The sequence below is a fragment of the Mandrillus leucophaeus genome, unplaced genomic scaffold, assembly GCF_000951045.1.
Source record: "Mandrillus leucophaeus isolate KB7577 unplaced genomic scaffold, Mleu.le_1.0 Scaffold603, whole genome shotgun sequence".
Lineage (NCBI taxonomy): Eukaryota > Metazoa > Chordata > Mammalia > Primates > Cercopithecidae > Mandrillus > Mandrillus leucophaeus.
The window spans coordinates 36,728-53,628 of record NW_012106509.1 but is presented as its reverse complement, the minus strand read 5'-3'; the positions used below and the strand labels follow the sequence as shown (position 1 = coordinate 53,628).

The 16,901-nt window shown below is 41.2% G+C and overlaps 1 protein-coding gene across 1 annotated transcript in view; it reads left to right on the top strand.

Annotated features, from left to right (window-relative positions):
• MET (MET proto-oncogene, receptor tyrosine kinase) overlaps positions 1-16,277 on the top strand; it is a 118,653-nt gene extending 102,376 nt beyond the window's left edge. Inside the window, exons 18-22 of the mRNA XM_011999831.1 lie at positions 811-992; positions 4,013-4,122; positions 5,329-5,494; positions 13,532-13,668; positions 13,764-16,277. Coding sequence (XP_011855221.1) covers positions 811-992; positions 4,013-4,122; positions 5,329-5,494; positions 13,532-13,668; positions 13,764-13,974 — 806 coding nt within the window. The 3' untranslated portion in view covers positions 13,975-16,277. The remainder of the gene's footprint in view (positions 1-810; positions 993-4,012; positions 4,123-5,328; positions 5,495-13,531; positions 13,669-13,763) is intronic.
• The last annotated feature ends 624 nt before the right edge of the window (positions 16,278-16,901 follow it).

Sequence of the window (16,901 nt, the reverse complement as noted above, 5' to 3'; positions counted from 1 at the left end):
TTTTGGAGAATGAGGCAGTCCACATACATGAACTTCCTAAATAATGAAACTTACCCCTTTTTAGTGCTGGAACATTACTTAAAATTTTAACTGTTATTGAGAAAATCTTTTTAAGATGAAATGCATGCTCTGTTTAAGGGAATGCTTCCAAATACAAACTAAGTCTTTATTGGTGACCCCAAACCATAATTACAGCCATAAATTACTATATTACACAAACAGTGTACTCCACATACATAGTGTCCCTGGCTCTGCCTGTGTTGACAGATCTCACATGCTTGCATTTTCTACTCCCATTTCTCATTTTCTGCTTGCAAATTGCAGCAGCCTGAAAAATGGTAACCAACTTTACTACAAACTTTACATGGGACTTAATGAGCTTTAAGTGCACAAATGAAAGGTTTTCCTGCAAGATACTTTACTGCCACGACTATTTCAGTCTTTTTAAAATATAAATCGACATGCTAAATAGTGTTCTACATGGTTAATTTTGTTGGAAGTCTAACCATGAGGGAAATAAAGGTACAGTCTTTATGAAACCTAAGTACAAACTTTGCACTAAGTTTATAGGAGACAGTCTGGTGGCTGACTGGACACTATCTTGCAAAAGTGGGTGTAGGTGACTGGAAGACATAGTGCAGAGTGGCATCATTCACTCAGATGTGTTATAAAATGAACACTCTGCAGTCAAACCCTCAGGACAAGATGCTAACTGTATGGCTTTCCATTTCATTGCTCTTCCTATCTAAATTTGACAAAGTATTCACTGTTCCATAATGAAGTTAATGTCTCCACCACTGGATTTCTTAGGAATCACTGACATAGGAGAAGTTTCCCAGTTTCTGACCGAGGGAATCATCATGAAAGATTTTAGTCATCCCAATGTCCTCTCGCTCCTGGGAATCTGCCTGCGAAGTGAAGGGTCTCCACTGGTGGTCCTACCCTACATGAAACATGGAGATCTTCGAAATTTCATTCGAAATGAGACTCATGTAAGTTGACTGCCAAGCTTACTGACTGGCAGACTAGCTGTAAGCCAGCCATCCCTTCAAAATAGGCCTGCTCTGAGTCTTTAAAAAGCTAGTAGCCAAAGATGCACATTTAAAATGTTAGCATCATTCAAATGTACCTCAAAGTCTTCTATCCTGGTGGGAAATAGTGACACCCGGAAGGGTTTCCTGGACCGGTGATTCTCACTTGCTCTGCAAGCAACCTTGTTCTACCTTCCCCCTGATAGGGACATTTAGTCATCTTTGCATGTCTACTGTGTGCCAGAAACTGTGCACAGCACAGGAGAAGTGGAAGCTGAGCAAGCTTCAGCCCATATGGAATGTTAACTCTAGAAGGCATTGAAAAACTAACTCCAGGTGCGTCCCTTGCTGTTCCTCGCCCTTGCCATCCACTCTCATACCTCAGGACTTTTGCACTTGTGCTCCCTCGGCCTGGAACACTCTCCCCGCAAATAGCCACATATCTCACTTCCTCATCTTCTTCAGCTCTTGGCCGTAATGTCATCTTCAACATAAGCCTTCCCTAATCTGTTTAAAAATTGCAACTGACCACCCACCCTCATGGCTACAGACTCCTCTTCCCTGCTGTATTTTCCCCCATCACACTTACCATCATCTGATACACAAGGCCTGAGCTGTTCAATACTATGGCCATGAACCACATGTAAAAGGAGGCTAGTTTGAACTGAAGTGTGATGTATGGTGTAGAATACATCCCAGATTCTGAATACTTAGTATAAAAAAAAAGGTGAAATATCTCACTAGTAGTTGTTTATATTGATTACATGCTGAAATATTTTGGATTTTGGGGGTTGAAATATATATTGTGAAAATTAATTTCACCTGTTTCTTTTTATTTTTGAGTATGGCTACTAGAAAATTTTAAATTACGTGTGTGACTTGCTTTATATTTCTATTGAATAGCACTGTTAGTAGATAATAAACAAATAAACAATAGCTATATAGATGTACATATAAGCATATATATGTACACACAATCTCATCCCATTAGAATGGAAGCTCATGAGGGTAGGATTTTTGTGTATTTTGTTCACCGCTATGGCTCCAACACCTAAAACAGTGTTTAGCACATAGACTGTCAGTAAATAGTTATTGAATGAATCAGCTAAGGGTTACAAAACAAGGTTCTTAGGTTCTTGCAAGTGGTAGATTCTTTTCATGACATTTATGCCAGGACTTAAAAGTCGCCAGGCCAGGACAAGGGAGGGTGGGAAGAAGAATCTCAAGAACTGAATTCATAGATGGCCTCAGGCTCTGTCTTTGTTCCTGCTCTCCAAGTCTCTGTGGGAGATAATGAAGTTGATCAAAAGCAACTTTATAAATATGGGGTCAAATTATCAGAGAAAATAAGCTCTAGGAGAGTAATGAGATACTACTCAGCCAAAAGAATAAAACATTCCCTGGTAGTGAATTTTTGCAGATAAGGCGAATTGACCTTACAAAGCACACAGCTGCCCTGACAGACTCCACTTTCCCGCTTCAACTTTTGTTATTACCCTGATGGATTAATGTGGCTGGAGGTACTACCTTCTCTAGGGTACTGCTACCCCAGGATTAAAGCATGATAGAGATTTCTTGTTATCCAGAACAGAATAGTGCCATGGCCTTTTTTAATCCAAGGAGTTGATACTGAGAATAACCACAAACCCAGATGTGTCTTAAAGAGAAACCTAAAACCAGAAACTGGCCTTTCTCTATGCTGTGTGCATTGAGGGGGGCTACAGCCCTTTTGCAGGGTTCCCACTGACTACATCTTGCACTGACAAACTCCTCAGTGACTGTTGAAGGAGAATACCCCGTTCTTGATTGCCAGCCAGTGACATCACCAGACTTGACAGCTGAATGGTTTGGGTTGATTTCTTTCTGAGCCTCCTCTATTCACAGCGTGTTTCTGATGTTCTGACATCTTGGGCCTTACTGACCCTGGAGGAACTGTCCCTCCCAGGGCTAGCTAATTCCTACAAATAGTAAACAACTTGCCTTCAAAGCATACCTGCCTTGTGCAAACCAACCAATCCAGAGCCCTTACCTAACCTCCTCCTTTATCAGACTCTTATGCTTTGGGCCACTATCCACCTGCCCTAATCACCCCAGGGCCCAGTTCCAGACAACTAGAACTGTCTTCGGAGCCTGCTGAAATACTCCAGATTGGCCAGCTCCAAACCTGCTTACCCTGCCTTACCAGTTTCTTCCCAGGGAAACCACAATGAAGGCTCTTGCTCATGTTTCTCCCCTCACTCTCCCTGCCTCCAGACCCCAGGGCTTCCCCCATGTGACCCTGCATGACAGGGTGTTCCCCCTCCTCTTATAAACTGTGAGTAGTAAACTATCTTTTCAATGGCATTGGTCTCCTGTTCTGTTGGCCTCATCATACCTGGAAAATAATGAAACCACATTTTAAAACATCTCCATTTTCCCATCTGGAAAATGGAGCCTATAACACCTGCCTGACAGAAGTGCAGAAGTAGCTGTAATTTATGAAAACAACTAGCCTGGTGTTTTGCATACAATAAATACTTAACAAATGGTTGATCTGTCAATGGGGCACACTTTTCGTTGTTGTTGTTTTGTTTTTTGGTTTTGGAGACAAGGTCTCTGTCGCCCAGGCTGGAGTGCAGTGGCACAGTCATAGTGCACTGCAGTATCCAACTCCTGGGCTCAAGTGATCCTCCCTCCTCAGGCTCCTAAGCAGCTGGGACTACACGTGCACACCACCACGCCAAGCTAATTTTTTTGTGGACGGTGGATGGGAGTAAAGACAGGATCTCACTGTGTAGCCAAGGCTGATCTCAAAATCCTGGCCTCAAGCCATCCTCTTGCCTTGGCCTCTGAAAGTTTTGGAATTACAGGCTTGAGCCACCAAGCCCAAACTAATTTCTGAGACAAAATAATTTTTTATAAATAAACATTTCAGAATTCTAAGATCAAAATTAGAACAGTAGATGCTTAGTTTATGCTTTTCTAACTCTCTTTGATTGCAGAATCCAACTGTAAAAGATCTTATTGGCTTTGGTCTTCAAGTAGCCAAAGGCATGAAATATCTTGCAAGCAAAAAGTTTGTCCACAGAGACTTGGCTGCAAGAAACTGTATGTAAGTATTAGAATCTCTGTGCCCACAGTCCAAATTAAGTGACAAGGAGGAATCTGTTTCCCACTGTTCAATGCTACTTAGGCTGTTTTCTCTTCTCATGCAAAAGTCCTTTATTTCTGTTACAATTTTAAATCGATGTGTAAGCCCTGGGGATGTGGGTGGGACTTTCAGACTTTATCCAACAGAGAATTTAAAAGGATTCTCCATAGGGGGTCTTAAACAGCTGTTGTGTACTTTTGCTTTTCTCAGTCCTTCCCTCCAGTAGCTCTCAATGTTGTGGTTTCACACTGCATTAGTGTTGGGGAGGGAGAACTTGATCTTCAACATTTGACAGTGAAAAGGAGAGGGCTGGGAACACAAATACCAACATATTGCAACTTCCCAAGAGTGGATTTGAAGCCAGCCTGCAGAAGCCCTACCAAAAATGGTATTTGGGAATGAATATACAAAGAACTTTATTTGTGTCTGGCTGCCTGGCTATATAATACAACAGTCAACAGTTTGTAATTGAGTTCATGTTTTCCCTTGCATAGCACTGATTCATGACTTATGGTATGTGTGAATGAAAGAGCTGTGCTATTAATTTCCTACCTTGGTTTTGGTCAGTGTAACAACATAAAAGCCAGCTTAAACAGAGGATGCATAGCTCCAGATAGCGGAAATTGATTTTTGTTGAACTTTGCTGTTTTTCTTAGATGCTTCACTGTGTATCCTAGTTCTCTGTTACCTCAGTGGTGGGATATATGAGTTTTGTGTGCTAACCTAGCTCATTTAAAAATGAAAAAGTAAAGTATCAGTCCCCTGTCATGCTCTCCCATAAAATTGAGTATCGCTAATAAGTTGACAAGTGAAGACTGGTGATTGCTTGGGTAGTCAATTGGCGTACTCCCTTTAGCAACCAAAGTAAACCCAGAGGGGAGACAAACTTACTACTGCAGATCTACATTAAAGCAAAAAGGACTTTCTCACGCCATACAATTCATGATCTCTTTCCTCAACCTGTCGAACTGGCAATGTCAATGTCAAGCATTTTTATTCAAGAATTCTGTTGTAATTTAGTGTTAGTCAATAGAGGCTAGATGAAGTATTTCCTTCAGAAGTTACGGATTTCAAATACTGAAGCCGCTTGTTTAATCTGTAGATATTCAGCATCACTGTAAATTATTCTGTTTCAACCACGGGTAATAATTTTTGTCCTTTCTGTAGGCTGGATGAAAAATTCACAGTCAAGGTTGCTGATTTTGGTCTTGCCAGAGACATGTATGATAAAGAATACTATAGTGTGCACAACAAAACAGGTGCAAAGCTGCCAGTGAAGTGGATGGCTTTGGAAAGTCTGCAAACTCAAAAGTTTACCACCAAGTCAGATGTGGTAATGTATTGGTTTCTCTGACTTTCTCCTCTTTTACTTTCATATCCAACTTTTTTTGAAATTTTATCACTACTTAATTTAAAAAAATATTCAACACCACCAATTCCAGTTTTCTTCATATGTAAAAATGAACTTGTCTGATATGTACACATTGTATATTTTCATAAATTCACTCATTTATTCAAAATATTTGTTGAGTGGGGCAACGTATTGGCTCATTAGGAAGCCCAGAGCTGAACCAGGCATGAACCCTTTCGGCCAAGAACTTTGGCTCTGAAGGGAAGAGATGAGATGGTCAACAATGACTGTGACACAGGTGGCCTGGAATGAGCCCTGATTCTCATAGCCCCAGGCGAGCAAGAATTCCACATCAAGAAGTCTGAAAGCTGTAACTGAGGCAGTCTAGCAGTGAGGGCATGATCCCTGGGCCTAGCTAGTAAAGTGACTTCCCTTATCTACAAAGGCCATCCTTCTTGCACAGAACCAGCCCTCAAAAGGCATGCACCTGAGTGCTGAGGCTGTGAGAAATACTCACCTGGGCAGCCAGATTCACCACATTCCCCTTTCACCCTAAGGAGAAGTGGCATTTGAATTGGGTTAAAGGATAGCAGGTTTGGAATTGGGCAGCTGGGCAATGGAAATTCCAATCCACGTGTGGCAGAAGAGCAGGAAAGTATAAGCACCTGTAAAGTTCTAAGAAAACAATACTTAGTTGATTATTTGGCAAGAACAGAAAACACAGAGGGAAGTTATGAGAATAAACTGAGAAAAATATACTAGGTCATAGAGTTCCTTGAAAACCGAACTAGAGAGTATGGAATTTATTCTCTGGTAATGTGGAAACAAAACTGTAGTCAGACTAGACTGCAATCTTTCATCATTGTATTAGTCTGTTCTCGCACTGCTATAAAGAAATACTGAGCCTGGGTAACTTATAAAAAGAGATTTAATTGGCTCACAGTTCTGCAGACTCTACAGGAAGCATGGCTGGGGAGGCCTCAGGAAGCTTTTACCTATAGCAGAAGGCAAAATAGGAGCAGGCATTTTACACGGCAGGAGCAGGATCAACAAGGCTGGGGGAGGTGCCACGCACTTTTAAACAACCAGATCTCCTGAGAACTCTATCACAAGAACAGCAGCAAAGGAAGAAATCTGCCCCCATGATCCAGTCACCTCCAACCACATCCCTGCCTCAGCATCGGGGATTACAATTTAACATGAGAGTTTGGTGGGAACACAGAGTCAAACCATATCATTCCGCCCTGGTTCCTCCCAAATTTCACGTCCTTCTCACATTTCAAAACACATTCATTCCTTCCCAACAGTCCCCCAAAGTCTTCATTCATTCCAGCATCAGCTAAAAAGTCCAAGTCTAAAGTCTCATCTGAGACAAGGCAAGTCCCTTCTGCCTATGAGCCTGTAAAATCAAAAACGAGTTAGTTGCTTCCAAGATACAATGAGGGTACAGGCAGTGGGTGAATGCTCCCATTCCAAATGGGAGAAATTGGCCAAAATATGCAAGTCTGAAACCCAGCAAGGCAGTTATTAAATCTTAAAGCTCCAAAATAAGTTTTTTGACTCCATGTCTCATATCCAGGGCACACCGATGCAAGGGATGGGCTCCCAAGGCCTTGGGCAGCTCTGCCCCTGTGGCTCTGCAGGGCTCAGCCCCATGGCTGCTTTTATCGGCTGGCATTGAGTGCCTGCAGCTTTTCCAGGCACATGGTGCAAGTTGTTGGTAGATCTGCCATTCTGGGGAATGGAAGATGGTGGCCCTCTTCTCACAGTCCCACCTGGCAATACCCCAGCACTGAGGGGAGGTCTCAGGGAACTTTTTACCCATGGCAGAAGGCAAAGCGGGAGCAGGCATCTTACATGGCAGGAGCAGGACCAAGATGGGGACAAGCTCTCACCAAGGGGAGAGGTGCCACACACTTTTAAACAACCAGATCTCCTTAGAACTTTATCGTGAGAACAGCACTAAAGGGAGAAATCTACCTCCATGATGCAGTCACCTCCCACCAGGCCTCAGCTCCCACACTGGGGATTAAAATTCAACATGAGATTTGAATGGGGACACAAATCCAAACCATACCAATCATTCTCTAAGACGACTTGAAAGGAAAAGAATGAGAGCCAGCTCTCTAGTATCTCTTCTTAAAAGGGCACGAATCCCAGCATGAAGGCCCACCCTCATGACCTTATCTAAACTGAATTACCTCTAAACGACCCCATCGTTAAACATTGTCACACTGTGGCTTAGAACTTCAACATATGAATTTCCGGGGAACACAATTCAGTCCATAGCAGGGGTCAAGGCTGGGAATATGCTTTTGAGAGTCCAAAAGCAATTATTCAATAGAACCTACGTATACAAAGTGAAAGAGAAAAGCAATGAGGTAAGGGACCCAGGAGCAGAGACCACCGTGAAAGTCAGAGGAAGAGAAATTTTCAAGGAGAAATTGGATGCTCAACAGAGCCAACTGCTACTCAGTACACCAGAAGGGTCTTGGAAGCTGAGTAACTTGAGTGCTTTGGCAGTCTAGAGTGTGCTGAGGAGCCCAGGTGTTGAACGGACTGGAGAGTACACTTATTCTATTCACATGTTGTAAGTCGGAGGACTGTGATGTCTGGAGGTAGAGAAACATTTGATGTTTCAGTCCTTGAGGATAACAACTAAAAAAGAAAAATGTGCAAACAAGGTAGTCAGAAAATAATGTTCACGGGGGACATGCACTTGAAGAGAAAGGGTTGGTAGCTTTTGAGAGATGGTGGGATAGAGATCTGAGTGTGACATGGGAAGCAAGAAGTCATCTCATCCACCTCTCTGTGAATCAGCAAGAGGGAAAGGTGTGGCCCCTATTGGCAAGAGTTTCAAAGAAATTGTGGCTTCAAGTGAAAGCTGAGTTTCAGTTCCTGTGAGGAGGTAGGGGAACTATTAGAGAATAAGTTGAGGTGACTGGGGGTTTGTTTTCAATAAGTAAGTAGGTCACAGGTCGTGATGGAGGACCAGGACTTCAGCATGCATGAGACTGATAAGAGAAAGTGATAGTGCAGGGTAGAGCTTAATGCCTGGTATTTTGATCCTGAAAGATTCTGAAAGAGATGAAAGAAGTGGATGCTAGAGAGGGAGACTGGGGACATGTTAGTGACAGTGGCAGGTAAAGGCAAAAGATAGGGAGAATTAACCCATCCTCCAAGAACATGCTGTTCATTCAGACTTGAGTGTTAGTCTGCCATTAAGAGCCCGAGCCAACCCTTACAACTCAATAAGACTGTCTTAATCTGTTTTGTGCTGCTATAACACAACACCACAAATTGGGTGATTTATAATGAACAGAAATGTATTTGGCTCACAGTTCTGGAGGCCAGGAAGTCTAAGATCAAGGGGGGCACATCTACTGAGGGTCTTCTTGCTGTGTCATAACATGGTGGAAGGCATCACATGGGTGTGAGAGAGTGCAAGAGACAGCAAGAGGTGACCAGACTCTCTATTACAACAAACCCCCTTCCACAATAATGAAGTAACTCCCAAGATAATGACATTAATCCACTCATGAGAGTAGAGCCTCATGACCTAATTCCCTCTTAAAGGTCCCTCCTCTGAACACTGTTGCATTGGGAGGGGATTAAGTGTCCAACACATGAACTTTGGGAGACACATTCAAACCATAGCAAGGGCAAAATTACTCAATTTTTTTAAGTAAGCAAAAGATTTGAATAGACATTTTACCAAAGAGATGTATGAATAGCTAGCTCATGAACACATGAAATGAAACATATGCCTACATAAAGATTTGTACATGAATGATCACAGTAGTTCTCTTCATAATAGCCAAAAGCCAGAAGCAATCTTAATGTCCATCAACTGGTGAATGGATAAACAAAATGTGTTGTGTCCATACAGTGGACTAAACCATTCATCAACATAAAGGAATTACTGATGCCTACTACAGTATGATAAACCTCAGAAACATTGTTAAGTGAAAAAAGGCAGATAAAAAAATTCCATGTTGAATGGTTCCATTTATATGAAATTTCCAGAAAGAGGCAGAACTATAGAGTCAGAAAACAAATCAGTGGTTGCTTGGGGCCAAGAGAAGGAGTGAAGATAAACCACAAATGGGCATGAGAGAATTTTCTGGAATGTTGAGATGACCTAAAACTGGACTGTGATGATATGATAGCTGCACATCTATATAAATTTACTAAACATCATTTAATCACTTTAATTTACTAAACATCACCAATCACTTAAAATTGGTGAATTTTGTGATCTATAAATTATACCTCAAAAAAGCTGATTTATATAAAAGAGCCTGATGAAATTTTGGATGTTTACGGCAAGTGTTGGGATTCTAAGCTTCTTGACAGCCACATACACACAACAATACCGCCACCTCCCCAACAAACACACACAGACAGCAAGAGGCCAAGGCTTCCCCCATAGCCACAGTCACTCAGATACTTGACTGGAAATTTACGTAGGTTCCTGTAGATAGGATGGTGCTATTTCTCTCTCGCTCTCATTGAAAGACACTATGTTGTGCTACATAAAGGCTGAAGCTAAATAATCTGTACGTAATGCTGCTTTGGGAAATGGTTACTGACTGCGTGGATAAATTTGCACAGTGTTTTACTTCCAGGACAGCAGAATCTTGAATGTTGACATGGAACATTTCCAAAAGCATGTAATGAGCTGTGTGTATGTTGAAACCTATGACCAAAAACTTGCCTGCTTGTAGATTGGGTTTTCTTTCTAGAAAATGCCAAAATGGAGTTTGGCTAAAGTCTGAATACTCTTTAAGTCCATTCAAACAAAATCGGAGTGTCACTACACTTGAAATCACTCACACCCTCCTCTGATCCCTTTTGCAATGGGTGTTGCAATTGTATTACACATTGTTTCACACTTAATACAAGTTCTTCCATTAAACTGTGTATTGACTTCCTTGTTCTCAGCTCTTATCTGCCTCATCTTTCTGAAGCATTTAACATTATCATAATGCTCATTTTTCTTGAAATTTCCTCTTCCTTTGGTTTCTGGGACACCGAGCCTTCTGGTGTTCCTCCTGCTTCTAGGTTGTTTTCTTTATCCTCAATGGCTTCTCTTCCTTCTCTCTTCCTTCTCTCAGATGTAGCTGTCTCCCTGGACATCCTCCACCAACAATTGGAACCAGTCCCATCAATAACCACCTTTGATTCTCTCTACCTGGATGTCATCATCAATGTCACAAATTTACCACGTTCAAAATCAAATTCTTTCCTGCCAAACCCTCAATTTCTCACCTCCTGGCTTCGATTAATGGCATCACCATTGTGTAATCTACCCACTCATCATTCTTTTTAGTGTTCAGTTCTTCAAGTTTTGACAAATGCATGCAGTTGTGTAACCACCACTCCAACTATCAGGACATAGAACGGTTTCATCATCCCAGAAAATTTCTTTATGCTCCTTTGTAGTCAACCTCTACCCTATTCCCAGGACCTGGAAATCAGAAAATCAGATTTATTTTCTGTCTCTAGAGTTTTACTTTTTCTAAAATGTCATATAAATGGAATCATGCAGTCAGTAGTCTTATGAGTCTGTCTCCTTTTACTTCGCATATTACATTTGAAAGCCATCCATGTTGTTGTATCAGTAGTAGCAATGTATCAGTAATTCATTCCTTTTTTATTGTGGCAAAAAATACATAAAATTTACCATCTGAACCATTTTTATTTTATTTTAAGTTCCAGGGTACATGTGCAAGATGTGCAGATCTGTTACATAGGTAAACGTGTGCCATGGTGGTTTGCTGCACCTGTCAACCCATCCCCTAGGTATTAAGCTCGGCATGCATTAGTGCTGGGATTACGGATGTGAACCACCTTGTCCTGCCCTGCCTAACCCACTTTGAACATTTAAAAACCTCCACAGCACAGACCCATTTCAATCTTATGGGTTCCTAATCTCTTCCCCTACTCCAACATGTCAAGCAACGTGAACTATTATACTTATGGTTTAATAAGAACACATATGCAGCCAGGCATGGTGGCTCATGCCTGTAATCCTAGCACTTTGGGAGGCAGAGGAAGGTGGATCACCTGAGGTCAGGAGTTCAAGACCAGCCTGGCCAATATGGCAAAACCCCTTGTCTACTAAAAATACAAAAATTAGCCGGGCATGGTGGTGGGCTCCTATAATCCCAGCTACTCAGGAGGCTGAGGCAGGAGAGTCGCTTGAACCCGGGAGGAAGAGGTTGCAGTGCACCAAGATTGCACCACTTCACTCCAGCCTGGGCAAAAGGGCAAAACTCCATCTCAAAAAAAAAAAAAAAGAAAGAAAGAAAGAACACATGTGTACTCTTACAACTGGCCCCACCCCCTCCCTCCAAAACTGTCTCTCTGCCCTCATATTACCTGCACCTGTAAAATAAAGTCTCCTTGTTCCTCAAGACCCACCTTACTGTCACTCTTTTCCTGCAGCCTTTCTCAGTACCCTACTATTATCTCTTTGACTTTTGGCAACCTTTGTACCTCTTTGATGTCACTGCTCTATATTACAGCCATTATCTTATTGTCCTGTGTGACAGTTACCTGCACAATTCTGTTAACCCTGTTCATTCAGCCCTGGGACCTATCCAGTAACGTGAACAGTACCCTACTCGTATGTGATCAAGGGTCAATTGATACTTGTTAAATTGATTTTAAATATTAGTGCATATTCTGGGACTTGAAAGTTAACACGATGATGTTGTCAGAAGTGATTGCTAAGATTTTCAGGCTTTGAAAACTTCTGTTTTGCAAAGCTGAATTAGACAGCAAAGTCCCGTAGCTCCCTTCTGGCAAGGGGTTTGAGTTTTCTGTTGAGATCAAGGCAGTCAGCAGCCTTCAAGGGTTCTTGCACTTGGGCAAAGAAGTCATTAGTGGAAATTCGTATCAGCAATTACAGCATCTACCTCATTTCTTTCTTTCAGTCGCAGTGTTCAAAGGCAGGCTTTATTCTCCTTCGTGCTGGGTACTACAAGCTACACTTGCCTCTCAGTTTTATGTTTTCCTACTCCAGCTGTCTGGTGTGGATTTTCCTTCTGCTCCAAGCTTCCTTCATTTCTTCCTCCTTATGCTTCCTACTCTTAGAGTGGCCTGGAAGTGTTGCTGGGCAAGAACTGTCCCCCAGGTGCTCTCCACAGGGGCAGCCTCAGGCCATGCTGACTCTCCTAGTGTCATTCTTGCGTGGGCACATGTCCGGGGGAGATAATATGTATGACCTGGTGTATCCTGAGCACAGTGTTTTAAATCAAGAAATTGCATGTTTAGTGAAGTTCAGTAGACCAAACAAGACCTAAGGGTCACGAACTCTTAAATGTTTATCCCATTGTGGATTCAGATGTATTGGGGAATTTTAGCAAGTCATTTAACCTCTCCGTGTCCCTGTGATCTTCCTATATAGTACTGATATGGCTATTTTATAAGAATCTAGTACTTTAACATTTTCATGTGACAGTTTTATTGAAATTAATTTTCAATAGAGAGACTTGTTGCCTGCAGTTTTATTATTTCTGATTTTTAATATGGATTTTTACTTATGCAGATTTAGATCTTCCCTTTTAATATTAACCTTTCAATGTGGTTACATTTCTTAAAGAGTACTTGTGTTCATTTTGAAACCACACAAATTTAAATTTTGGGAGGCTTTCTTCTTCTTTTACAAGTAATGTACAATTGTAGCGAAGCTATCAGAAAACAAAAGGATAGAAACATGTTAGTGCTTTGAAACTGCAGGAGAGAATTTGGAAGAGGTATTCTGCTAACTACAGATGGAATCTTCGTCATCATGTGGACTTCAGATATTCTTTTTGAAAACTCTAAACCTTACCTGTTTAAACAAGTCATGAAATGTATAACTTAATAATTGCCTTTAAGAAAATTTTTGCCCAGAACAGAAACCATATTGAGTATGTAAAGCCAAGTTTAGTTACCAAGACCTCCTGATTTCCTTTCGTATTTCTATGGTCACATCTCTCACCTGGACTGTCCTGTTTCTTGTTTTACTAGTGGTCCTTTGGTGTGCTCCTCTGGGAGCTCATGACAAGAGGAGCCCCACCCTATCCTGACGTGAACACCTTTGATATAACTGTTTACTTGTTGCAAGGGAGAAGGCTCCTACAACCCGAATACTGCCCAGACCCCTTGTAAGTAGTCTTTCTGTACCTCTTACATTCTTTACTTTTACAGAAATGCCTGCCTTCAAAGGGTCTCTTACAGCATTTCTTTCTTTTTGAAACAGATATGAAGTAATGCTAAAATGCTGGCACCCTAAAGCAGAAATGCGCCCATCCTTTTCTGAACTGGTGTCCCGGATATCAGCGATCTTCTCTACTTTCATTGGGGAGCACTACGTCCATGTAAACGCTACTTATGTGAACGTAAAATGTGTCGCTCCATATCCTTCTCTGTTGTCATCAGAAGATAACGCTGATGACGAGGTGGACACATGACCAGCCTCCTTCTGGGAGACATCATAGCGCTAGTAATATGTCAAAGCAACAGTCCACACTTTGTCCAATGGTTTTTTCACTGCCTGACCTTTAAAAGGCCATCGATATTCTTTGCTCTTGCCAAAATTGCACTATTATAGGACTTGTATTGTTATTTAAATTACTGGATTCTAAGGAATTTCTTATCTGACAGAGCATCAGAACCAGAGGCTTGGTCCCACAGGCCACCGACCAACGGCCCGCAGCCGTAACAACACTCCTGTCATATTGGAGTCCCAAAACTTGAATTCTGGGTTGAATTCTTTAAAAATCAGGTGCCACTTGACTTCATACAGGAATCTGAAGCAGTGAATTTTGAGGGCTTCTCGATCACAGAAAACTCAGAAGAGATAGCAATGTTCAGAACAGGCGTGGCAGCCCCAGAACAGGCCACTCATTTAGAATTCTACTGTTTCAAAAAACTTTTGTGTGTTGTATGGTCAATAACATTTTTCATTACTGATGGTGTCATTCACCCATTAGATAAACATTCCCTTTTAAATTTTTGTTTGTTTGTTTTTTGAGACAAAGTCTCGCTCTGTTGCCGGGGCTGGAGTGCAGTGGCATGATCATAGCACACTGCAACCTCCACCTCCCAGACTCAAGCCTCCCAAATAGCTGGGACTACAGGCACACACCACCATCCCCGGCTAGTATTTGTATTTTTTGTAGAGACAGGGTTTTGCCATGTTGCCAAGGCTGGTTTCAAACTCCTGGACTCAAGAAATCCACCCACCTCAGCCTCCCAAAGTGCTAGGATTACAGGCATGAGCCACTGCACCCAGCCCTTTTAAATTTTTGTATAGACATTCCTTTGGTTGGAAGAATATTTATAGGCAATACAGTCAAAGTTTGAAAATAGCATCACACAAAATGTGCTTATAAATGAACAGGATGTATTGTACATAGATGACATTGAGAAGATTTGTATGAAATAATTTAGTCATCATGAAATATTTAGTTGTCATATAAAAATCCACTGTTCGAGAATGATGCTACTCTGATCTAATGAATGTGAACATGTAGATGTTTTGTGTGTACTTTTTTAAATGACGACTCAAAATAAGACAAGTAATTTGTTGATAAATATTTTTAAAGGTAAGTCAGCATGTTTATAAAGCAGGATACATCTTACTAAAAGGTTCATTGGTTCCAATCACAGCTCATAGGTAGAGCAAAGAAAGGGTGGATGGATTGAAAAGATTAGCCTCTGTCTCGGTGTCAGCTTCCCACCTCACAAGCAATTGGAAACAAAACTTTTGGGGAGTTTTATTTTGCATTAGCGTGTGTTTTGTGTTAAGCAAAACATACTTTAGAAACAAACAAATGAAAAAGGCAATTGAAAATCCCAGCTATTTCACCTGGATGGAATAGCCACCCTGAGCAGGACTTTGTGATGTTTCATTCTGTGGAATTTTGTGCTTACTACTGTATAGTGCATGTGGTGTAGGTTACTCTAACTGGTTTTGTCAATGTAAACATTTAAAGTGTTATATTTTTATAAAAATGTTTATTTTTAATGACATGAGAAAAATTTTGTTAGGCTACAAAAACACTGCACTGTGAATATTTGAGAAAAGGTATGTCAGACTGGGATTAATGACAGCATGATTTTCAATGACTGTAAATTGCGATAAGGAAATGTACTGATTGCCAATACACCCCACCCTCATTACATCACCAGGACTTGAAGCCAAGGGTTAACCCAGCAAGCTACAAAGAGGGTGTGTCACACTGAAACTCAATGGTTGAGTTTGGCTGTTGTTGCAGGAAAGTGATTATAACTAAAAGCTCTCTGATAACGCAGAGACTTACCAGAAGACACAAGGAATCATACTGAAGAGCTATTACAATCCAAATATTGCCATTTCATAAATGTAACAAGTAATACTAATTCACAGAGTATTGTCAATGGTGGATGACAAAAGAAAATCTGCTCTGTGGAAAGAAAGAACTATCTCTACCAGGGTCAAGAGAATGAACACATCAAGAACAGAAAGAACTCGGGAAAACATCCCATCAACAGGACTACCCACTTGTATATACATTCTTGAGAACACTGCAATGTGAAAATCATGTTTGCTATTTATAAACTTGTCCTTAGATTAATGTGTCTGGACAGATTGTGGGAGTAAGTGATTCTTCTAAGAATTAGATACTTATCACTGCCTATACCTGCAGCTGAACTGAATGGTACTTTGTATGTTAATAGTTGTTGTTCTGATAAATCATGCAATTAAAATAAAGTGATGCAACATCTTGTATACTGATAGTTGGTTATTGCCAGTTATGCTTGATTACCTACATTTGCATAATGATAGATGAAGCCTAAGATTGATTTCACCTGGCTGCATGGAGCTCATCCATATAGGAGAGCCTTAGTCAAGTGAATGCTGAGGAAGCAGTAAAACAACATGCATCCCTGAATCTGAGGAAGTCTCTGTCTTTCCAAGGGTTTGGTCTAAGTTGCTGATTACCTGCATTTTTCTGACGATCTTTCAACTGCTAGAGCACCTGGTTCCTGTTTTATCATGGTGCTCTTCTCCAGCAAGGTGTGTCCTTAGACTAGAAGACACAAAAATGGAGCAGCAGCCCCACCGTTGGTACACAGATACCTAGGTGCGGGTTGGAGAGAGAGGCCTTCTTGCCCCATCGAAACTACTCTTTGTCTATACAGGTGCCCACCCTTTTACCCCTAGTTACCAGAGAAATTACCTTCAGGTCATCTCCAAGTATATTCTTGTAATGGTAAGGGAATTCAAAGGTGATAGTTTCAGCCATCTAAGAATTGTGTGACACTTTGGGGTAATCTAATTTTTAAAAAACCCAATTTAAAAGAATGCCTACAAAATACAGTGGAGACTGATTCTTTACTGGGAGATAATTCA